Source organism: Protobothrops mucrosquamatus, unplaced genomic scaffold, assembly GCF_001527695.2.
Source record: "Protobothrops mucrosquamatus isolate PMUCROS unplaced genomic scaffold, P.Mucros_1.0 scaffold_253, whole genome shotgun sequence".
NCBI lineage: Eukaryota > Metazoa > Chordata > Lepidosauria > Squamata > Viperidae > Protobothrops > Protobothrops mucrosquamatus.
The window spans coordinates 422,309-432,744 of NW_015386329.1; the positions used below are offsets into that span (position 1 = coordinate 422,309).

Below are 10,436 nucleotides of genomic sequence, written 5' to 3' on the forward strand. Positions count from 1 at the left end.
CTAATGACCCTCATTGTTATTGTTAGTCCGTTTGGTGATATCCACATCCAGTCCCTTTGAAGTAGGCTGAAGGAAGTGAGGGCCATAAAGCCCCTTTGTTCACCCCCTTCCCTTCATCGTATGACAGAATCCAGAGCAGGCAGAAATGCGGGTTTTCATAGTTGATAACTAGAGATGGAATATATTTGGATTCTGACACCTGTAATTATTCAACAACCACATGTTCCTGCAATTATTTTTCATGATTTTAAAAAACTATACTTTTAAAATTCATGAAATATTTCCATTGTTAATTTTTGTATTTTCTAAGATTTCCTTCCTTCCTTCCTTCATTCCTTCCAGTCACCTTCCCTCTCTTCCTTCCTCCACCCTTCCTTTCTCAGTTGATCCCCTTCCCTCCCTCCTTAGAATTCCTGCAGGCTTTGTTTGTGGGAAGCTTGTAAAGAGAAAGGGAAGCCAGCAAGAAATTGCAAATCCAAGGCCAACAGGCAGATAAGTGGCTGCTGCTGGGTGGAGGAAGTAGGAAGGATACAGGGGGCTGCAGGTCACAATATATGGGGGGGATGCACAAGAGATGTCACATGTGTTAGGAAAAGTTTGTGGGCATGTGCCAGAGAGTTCATGTTGGTCAGGAAGGTTTCCTGGAGGTATGCAAGAGATGCTGGGTGGATCAAGTCAGGCATGGGGGCAGCAAATGTCAAGAAGAATGCCGGAGGGTGACACGAATCAAGAAAAATGTACAGGGTCACATGGGTGTATGAGAAGTACTGTGCAGGTCATAGACAGTATGAGAGGGGTAGCATAAGTTAGAAACAGTGTATGTGAGTTCCTAAGAGGTTCTGCATGGGTCAGGAAAGGCACAACAAAAGAGTGCATGTTGAGGATGATCATGGGGGTATACAAGAGATGTTATGTGAGTCAGGGATGGTGTGCATGGTGTGGCGTAGGCTGGGAAGGATGCATGGGGGGATGCAAGAAGTGCTGCATGGGGGGGGGGACATCACACATCATTGGAGTGCACAGGAAAGTGGCATGAGTTATAAAAGTGTTCCTTCCTCCCTCTTTTCCTTCCTTTCTCCCCTTCCATTTTTCAGCAGGCAGCTATCTGCTGTTGGGTGGGGGAGGGAACAGGGGATTATGAGACTGGCTGGGAAACTTCCACAGAACATTGAAAATGAAGATCATGTGACTGAACAAGCAGTCCAGCAACAAAGCAGCAGCCAGTAGGACTGAAGCACCACAACTTTTCCAAATTTCATTTGGGAGTCATGGGTCCTAGATTTTGGACACATTCTGTAACTTAGGCCATTTGAGATACTTGGTTCAAAAATTGTTGCCATGTGATAGACCATTTCTCCCAGTGAAAGATGATAACAAGAGTTTTAGTAGTATACATATTCATAACTCCCACTATTCCTTTCCCTTGATATATTTTTTTAATTTCCAAATAGCTTTCAGAGTGTTGAGAACAGAGTAAATGAAAAAAAAATGTATTCAGATCAGAAAATAATGATACTTGAACTTACAAAGTTAACTGGCAACCACTATGACAACATTAATTAGTTATTTTGCACAAGCCACAGACATGGATAGCAATTGCACAAATAGTACTAATGAGGTTCTACATAGCTTATTAGTATTAAAGATATGGTTTGCTCAAAATCTGAACAGAACTGAATTAGGCAAATTAAGTTCAATTCAAATAATATCTTAATTAAAGCATTTTCTTTTAAAGCAGACCAAGCCCAAATTTAAATATATCTAAAGTACTAGTATTAATTTATGGATATACGGGGATGAAGGAATACATTATATTTTTATCCAAACATTCCAAATAGGAAAATACCATGGTAGAAAGGATTGAAAGGTTAGGATTCAATATAATACAAACACAAGCAATAAAATATAATCCAACCAGTGTCTTAAATTTTAAAAGAGGTAATTTAAAAGAGAGAGCCTAAGCAAAATTTCATGGATAAAAATCCTAAAGGGAAAAACAACTCAAGAAGCGTGGGAAACGCTTTTATTATCATAAAAGCCCAGACTAACACAATACCTCTGAAAAAGAAAAACAAGAAACTCAAGAAGAAACCAGCATAGCTGCACAGAGATCTCTCTGATAAACTGAAGGACAAAAAGGATAAGTACAAAAAATGGAAAGAGGGTCACATAACTAAGGCAGAATATTGACAGATAGCCTGAATTTGCAAAGATGGAGTCAGGAAAGCAAAGTCTCAGAATGAAGAAAGACTTGCAACAAAAGTCAAAGATAATAATAAAAAAGTTTCTTTCAACATATAAATAACAAGAAAAAAGTCATGGAAACAGTTGGTCCACTCCTTCTCCTCCTCCTCCTCCTCCTCTTCTTCGTCTTCTTTTCTTCCTCTTCTCCTTCTTCTTTCCTCCTCCTCCTCCTCTTCCTCCTGCTCCATGTTAAAAACTACCTTTGCTTCTCTATAAGTGTAATTATAGAAAATTATATCATTAGGTATAGAGGAAAACCCCTTTGTTTTGTGAAAAAATAGCTTTTACGAATTCTTCTAAGAATTCAGAATATAAAAAAGCAAAAGTTTACTTCACATGAAAATGTATAAAAAGAAACCAAACCCAAACAATGGATATTGTTTTGAACAAAAGTCAAAGATTAAAAAAAGTTTCTTTCAACATATAAATAACAAAAAAAGTCAAGTCCACTAAAGAGAGAAGATGGCAAGGAAGTAACAGGCAGCAGAGAGAAAGCAGAGCTGCTTAACTCATTCTTTGCATCAGTCTTCATGCAAAAAGAAATTTTAGCCAAACCTACCAAATACCTAACTATAAAAGACAGACTAGAAATAAAAATTAAAATAAGCAAGAAAATGATAAGAGAACACCTATCTGATCTTGATGAATATAAATCACTGGGACCTGATGAATTACATCCCAGAGTTTTGAAGGAGCTGGCAGATGTTATCTCAGAACCATTATATCATATCTGTAAAAAATCTTGAAGCACTGGGGAACTACCAGAGGATTGGAAAAGAGCTGATGTGGTTCCCATCTTCAAAAACGGGGGAAAAAACAGACCCAGGAAACTACAGACCAATCAGTCTAACATCAATACCTGGGAAGATACTGGAAAAAATAATCAAAAAACAGATCTATGAACATCTAGAAACAAAGTTATAACTAGAAGCACAAGTTTGTTAAAAACAGATCATGCCAAACCAATTTTATTTCATTTTTTGACAAAATGACTAAATTAGTAGATCAGCAAAATATAGTATATTTAGACTTCTGCAAGGCATTTGACAAAGTAGACCACAACCTACTTCTTGGTAAGCTAGAAAAATGTGGGATAGACAGCATCACCACCAGATGGATTTGTAACTGGCTGACAAACGGTACTCAACGAGTAGTCGTTAATGGTACTACATCTACATGGAGGGAAATAAGCAGTAGGGTACCACAAGGTTCTGTCTTAGGCCCAGTACTCTTCAATATCTTCATAAATGACAGAGGGAATAGAAGGAGAAAAGCAAGGTTTTACACCTGGGCAGGGAAAACCAAAGGTACAAGTCAGATTAGGTGAAGCCTGTGAGAGGGACCTTGGAGTCCTAATGGACGATCACTTAAACATGAGTCAGCAGTGTGCAGCAGCAGCCAAAAAAGCTAATACAATCCTTGGTTGTATAAACAGAGGCATAGAATCAAAATCATGTGAAGTATTAGTACCGCTTTTTAAAGCCTTAGTAAGACCACACCTGGAATACTGCATTCAGTTTTGGTCATCAAATTACAAAAAAGATGTTGAGACTTTGGAAAAAATACAAAGAAGGGCAACTAAGATGATTAAAGGCCTGAAGACATAAACATATGAAGAACGGTTGCAGGATTTGGGCTTCACTAGTCTAGAGAAATAAAGGACTAGGGGGGACATGATAGCAGTATTCCAGTATTTGAGAGGCTGCCACAAAGAAGAGGGGATCAATTTATTTTCCAAAGCACCAGAGGGCAGGACAAGAAACAATGGATGGAAACTAGTCAAGGAGAGAAACAACCTGGAATTAAGGAGAAACAGCAAGAACAATTAACCATTGGAACAGATTGCCTTCAAACATTGTGGGTGCTTCATCACTGGAGGTTTTTAAGAAAAGACTGGACAGCCACTTGTCTGAAATGGTATAGGGTCTCCTGCTTGAGCAGGGGGTTGGACTAGAAAACCACCAAGGTCCCTTCCAGCTATATTCTGATTCACATGAAGAAGAAATAGAAATGTGTAGATAATTACAGTATTCTGGCAGAAAGATTTTGAAGTAATACACTGCAGAATTTCAGAAAATTCATTGATATTCGCTAGCTTTCTTTCTTACAGAGACACTATAAGCATTTGTTCAAAATCAGTAGGAACCACTGCTAGCAGTTGGTAAATCTGGATACTGAAGCCTTTTTATTTTTTGCTTTATTCACTCCAACTAACTCTACAGTTATGATACATATTAAGGTTTTTGCTGATTTTCAAGGAGATATTGTGATTTTAATGTTTGAACTAAAATTTAGTTTTGTCCCAAAAATCAATTTGACTAGTATTAGGGCAAGGCTTTTCAACCAGTGGTACGGGTACCACCTGTGGTACATTGGCACCTGGCAGGTGGTACGTGACCATCCTAGAACAGTGGTAGCAGGGGAAGGGAATGAGCTGAACTGGTGGCAGCACCGCACAAGCCTGAGTGAGAGATGGCTGGAGCTGCAGGGCTGTTGGTTCAGCGGAAGCGCCAGGATCAGCGCTTCTTCGGGGCTGTCAGGGCTCAGTGGAAGTGCCAAGATCAGCACCAGGCTCCAGCTGGAGCTCCTTCTGCTGAGCAGGTCCTTCTGCTGAACCCAGAAGAAGCGCCAATCAGCTGGAACACTGCAGCATCTCCAGGGTCTTGTGATTTATATTCAGATGCTTGGCAACTGATTCATATTTATGACGGTCACAGTGTCCCAGGGTCATGTGAAGTGACCAAAACCTGCTGCAACCACCCAGCAGATGGGGGGAATAAAAACCAAACACCCCCCCACCCCACCCCCACTGCCAATCCTCAACAGAAATGCTCACAACAATGAAAACCTCGGACAGGAGGAAGAGCGCCGCCAGGCAGGCAGGCAGGTGTCTTGCTCAGCTGTGCCTTGGAGGGCACTTTTTCAGTGCCATTGTAACTTCGAACAGTCACTAAGCGAACTGTTGTAAGTTGAGTACTACCTGTACTTCCTCTCTTTTTCCTCTTTTTTTTTTTGGTCATCAGGTTTTTGACACCTTGCTAGGCGACTGATGGTACTCGGATGTTGTCATATCCTAAAAGTGGTACAATGGGTGAAAAGGCTGAAAAGCCCTGTATTAGTGCACATATCTGTATTTTGCAATAGAGCGTACATGGAAAAATCCTTTAGGTAATGGTTCCCCATACTGTAAACCAAATCTCTTATTTTCTCAGCCTCTTTGAATCCTATTTATTTATGTATTTGACTTCATACTTTGCAACTATCTTTTTCTCACTGCACCCATTAAGCAATAACTTTCCTTCATCCTTATTTTTGCAGCAATCACATGCATGTTTTTTACAACTTTTCATTTAATCACTCCACCAAGCATCTGTTGCCATGATTTCTGTTATCATAACTCAAACATTTCTGTAATCTTTTCAGTCTTTTACCCAAAAAAATTCATTTGCATTATTTTCCTTCTGTCCATTGTCTTGGTAAATTAATCTATCTTCAGGTTTTTTTCATACAGGTCTTATACTATCTTCTTCAACAATCGTTAAACTTTCCACTTTTGTTTCTTTCCCTTTTTTCTTTTTCTGTATACATTTTTGTACTCCCATTTTCACATTTTTGACACCTTTGTATCCTACCCTATTTATCTAAATCTTTCATCATAAATGATCAAATAATTATTTTAAATTTGAATCTATTTCTTTGCTATTTGTACATATAAATGTACAAATGGCAAAAAAAATTACAAATGTAAATAATATTTACATTTAAAACACATATTCAAAACAGACTTTTTAACAAATACACATTTATTCTCATTCATAACTGAATCTCCTAATAGCCAAATTACTTTTTCTGTACTTTTTTGTTTTCACTCAATAATTCATGTCATTTAAACAGAGAATGTTTCCCTTAGATCGCATTCATTTAGAATGTGCTATAATTTCTCTGAAAACATATCTCTGATTCTTCCATGATCCCCTTTCACTATCATGCAAACATCCCAAAACTTTAGGTGTCTGCATTAATAATAATCAAATAATATTTTCTGTTTTTTTCTAATTCATTCATTCATGCTTTTTACTAAGACCCAGAAGGTGTAGACTAGGTGAGCAGTCTTAGACATATCCTGCTAAGAATAACGAAAGTATTGATCAGCTACGGCATACTTTAGTCAGAATGTCATAAGTGCACCCAAAGTCTCACATATGCTCACAATACTGAGATTTCTAGAGGCTACTTTGCAAGCCAACATACTATTACTTGCAATTCACCAATTCAAAGTACACTGACGTATACTGACACATATTTATATAGACTTAAAATCACTATTCGTTGCTTTATTATTTTATTTACAGGGTCATAAAAGGGTGGTTTTTTAAATGTATTTGATGTAAAAAAGATGTTGAGACTTTAGAGAGAAAACCAACAAAGACGATTAAAGGGTTGGAGGCTAAAACATATAAAGAATGGTTGCAGGAATTGGGTATGTGTAGTCTAGTGAAAAGAAGGATAGGGATGACATGATAGCAGTGTTCCAATATTTGAGGGGCTGCCACAAAGAAGACTGGGTCAACCTATTCTCCAAAGCATCTCACAGCAAGACAAGAAGCAATGAATAGAAATTAATCAAGGAGAAAAGCAAGCTAGAACTAAGGACAGACTTTCTGACAGTGTGAACAATTAACCACTGAAACAGCTTGCCTCCTGAAATTGTGGGTGCTTCATCACTGGAGGTTTTTAAGAGTCCAAGTCCAAAGAAAGTCTAGAATGGTATAGAATTTCCTGCCAAGGGCAGGGAGTTAGACCTCCAAGATACCTTGCAACCCTATTATTCTATGTTCTACATTCAATTTATATAGCCACCCATTTCAAAGCAGTGACTCTGGGTGACAATCGTAGAAACAATTAAAATAGTTAAAACACAATGCAAAAAAAGAAATACAAATACAAATAGCAGCCAAGAGATATGTGTCAAAGTAACCAGAAAATGAAATTCTTTATACATTTATCATGCCTTTTTTATTTATAACTCAAGGCAGTAAATATACTTAACACTTCTGCCTTTTATTTTCTCCACAACGTTAAGGAAGTGGGTTGGCTGAGAGAGTGTGACTACACCAAAATCACCCAGCTGGCTGTCATGCCTAATAAATTGTTAGGTGCACAAAAATATGAGCCACTGCTTTTAGTTGGGCAAGTAAATGTACTTAAGCTCATTTCCAAAATTCCCAATATCTTTATACAATTAGAAGTAAAGAACCAATGGTCCTATACCCAACTTGTCTGTCTTTGGCTACATGAAACCTTTCTTAGGGACTGAGAAGGATAAGGGTAACTCCCCATTACTAGGTTAGATAGTGTGGGTGCACTGCATATCCCCTCCCTTAAATGTTGCCACCTGATAGGACCTTGAAGGTGTGCTTTTCAGTGGCTGCCTGAGCCCTTTGCAACAGCCTCCCACCTAAGATCTGAGGGATCTCTACTCTTTGAGCCTTCCAGAATGCCACTAACCCCTAGTGTAGTAGTACTATATTGGTGTTAATATCATTCTAGTTTAATATTTATCACATTGAGTCATTTCTGGAAGAGGAAGGAAACTTAGTATGCATTTCTGAGTCTTGAAAGGAAGACCAGATTGGAACCGAATTGACCCATTTATGTCTATCTGAATATTAATTTAAAACACCAGAAAAGAAGGCAAAGGGGGGAGCATAACTGTGATCCAAAAAGCCTTCACCTCACATGCAAAAGTTGAAGGTATGTCTTTGATGATTCTGCTGATTTACCATCTACCTATTTGCCATTCAGGCTATCTATAAATTGCTAGAGATAGGAAAAATATTCCTTTGGAGATTTCAACATTCAGACTGCATCATGAGTGTGATCCTGGACAACTGTGACAACATGTAGATATTTTCATATATCACTGGCACAACGTATACTGCAGAAGATATATGCATGGTTTGATCCTGTAATATAAAGAGGATATGATAAACTGAAAGGGTTCATCACCATCTCTCTGTCACAATCAGAAGACTGGATAAATATTGGCTGAACTGATGTAAAGTTTATTAAGATAACCTACCCACCCCTTAAAGTATTAAAAGGTCTGCTAGGAGATTTTCCAAGAAACAGGCTTTGCAATTTGAATAACAAACTAATGCCTTATCATACATGACAACTTTATCCAAAGGAAATGCCTGAGGCTTCAGTGGAACTCTTTACTCCTTGAATTATTTCACCAAAGCAGGAGGAGGAAAAAAGTAAACGTTCCTCAATACTGTAAAATGCGTTTAACAGTTGTCATAGAAACTACTGCTCCCTCTCAGCAGCCTGGAAAATGTGAGGGAAAATGGAGGAATTTTTTATTATTATTAAATCCTAAATAGTGCATTTTGTCTATTCACTTACAAAAGGGTCTACAGGGAATGTATATAGTTTTACAGGTTTGGTTGAAGTTGGTAGGTTTAAAAAAAATCTGGTTTGTCAGATGTTATACAGCTCTGTAACTATATAAACTACCTTGGATGCTCATTCCAAAAAGAAACTCATTTGTCATAGAAAAAAAATTAAAAAAAATAAACTAAAAGAAAACCAATTATAATTATTTACACCAAATAGAAATGCAGAGACAGGAGAAACTCTGCTATTGTAATATGGACATCATTTATAGACTTACACAAATTGTAAATTCACCAATAAATGCAAACTTGTAATAAATAATTTAAATAAATGTGCCAGATTCATGTATTGAGACCAAAATATTATACTGTTACCTTTTAAAATCTGTTCATTTAATGCAAGCAAGATCATATTTTCCTTTTGTTTACATAATCTTTAATATGTAAGATGTTTGGATATTACCCTTCTTTTACCACTTTATAGAGAAGTAAATTGTTTAAGATACAAACAGCACAATCCAATTAGGTTTCTACTCAGAAACTGACTGTGTTCAGTGGGACGCACGTACACTCCCAATAAGCTGGCGTTCAAGTGTAATCACGGAGCCCAAGACTTTATCCTTCCAATTAGAAATCGCGTCTCGAGTCTTGTCATATTTTCAGGGCAAAACCTACTGAGACATCCCACCACCCCCGGCCCCTCCAGAGCGGGCGAAGGAAAAAGCCAAGGATACGCTGTAAGCAAAAGGTGCCTTCCGTGGTCGTCATGGTCGTGACTTCCTCCATGTTGTCCTCTCTAGCAGCTCCCCCCTGACGCGTTCTTGGGTTGCCCCTGGTAACCGCCCGGCCATTTTTTGCGGGAATTCGCGTTGTCAAGCTAGCAAGGCACGCGCGAACTTCCGTTAACGGAATGATTGACGGGAGTGCTAAGGTTGGCGCCGCTCTATCCTCGCTAACTCTGTGATCAGTGACCTGCCCGAGACTTTTCATTGGAGTGTAATTTTATAGGCGAAACGTAGTTTGATCGTTTTGATACGTTCACCTCTCCATCCGTTATCAGGGAGATTCTCGACCGCTTATCTGTTGCTCCTCTATTTGAAGCCCCCTCCCATCGAAAAACAAATAGCTTTAATGCTTATCCAAATACAATACGTAAAAAGCGTTTACCCTGAATCCATTAGTTTTTTGGCGTACGGGCAATGTTTAGTAGCTTGTTTAGCTACGTTCATATTCCTTCGCATTGAAAGGTTACGACCCGAATATTGTTAATCATAAGCAGTATATCTAAATAAAAAGCTTGTTTCTAAAATTCATAAATCTAATTATTTAGCTGTTAGAATGCAATCGTTGCTGTCATTTGGTTATTTTCATATTTTTGCAAACAGTACATTCGGATGTAAGGGTTTTTTTCTTTCTTGTGCTAGCTCTGTAAGTGATGATTTAGTTACAGCATATGAAGGATTTTTTTTTTTAAACCTTCCCTGAATAACCAAATCCACTTCCATATGACTGCCAAGAAAACTGCATGAGTGCAGGGCAATTCAAAATACTGCTAGTAACTTTTAAAACTGACATATCTGTTCATTACATAAAATAATTACATAAAATAATATTGTCTATTTTGCATCATGCCAAGGTAGACTTAATGGTGATGTTAAGAAAACCTTTTTGCCATAGCATCCCAGCAGTGAATTATTTCTTTGGGTGAGCTTTTTTTAGTTACAGTCTCTACAATTCTTCATAGAATCATAGGACTGATGACTCTACTAGTCCAACTCCCTGCTCAAGGTAGGA

General features: G+C 38.0%; 1 protein-coding gene across 1 annotated transcript in view; it reads right to left on the minus strand.

Moving 5' to 3' along the window:
• SPAG16 (sperm associated antigen 16) overlaps positions 1-9,449 on the minus strand; it is a 411,223-nt gene extending 401,774 nt beyond the window's left edge. The window contains exon 1 of the mRNA XM_015831061.1: positions 9,377-9,449. Within this exon, the coding sequence (XP_015686547.1) occupies positions 9,377-9,428 (52 nt within the window). The 5' untranslated portion in view covers positions 9,429-9,449. The remainder of the gene's footprint in view (positions 1-9,376) is intronic.
• Positions 9,450-10,436: the final 987 nt, after the last annotated feature.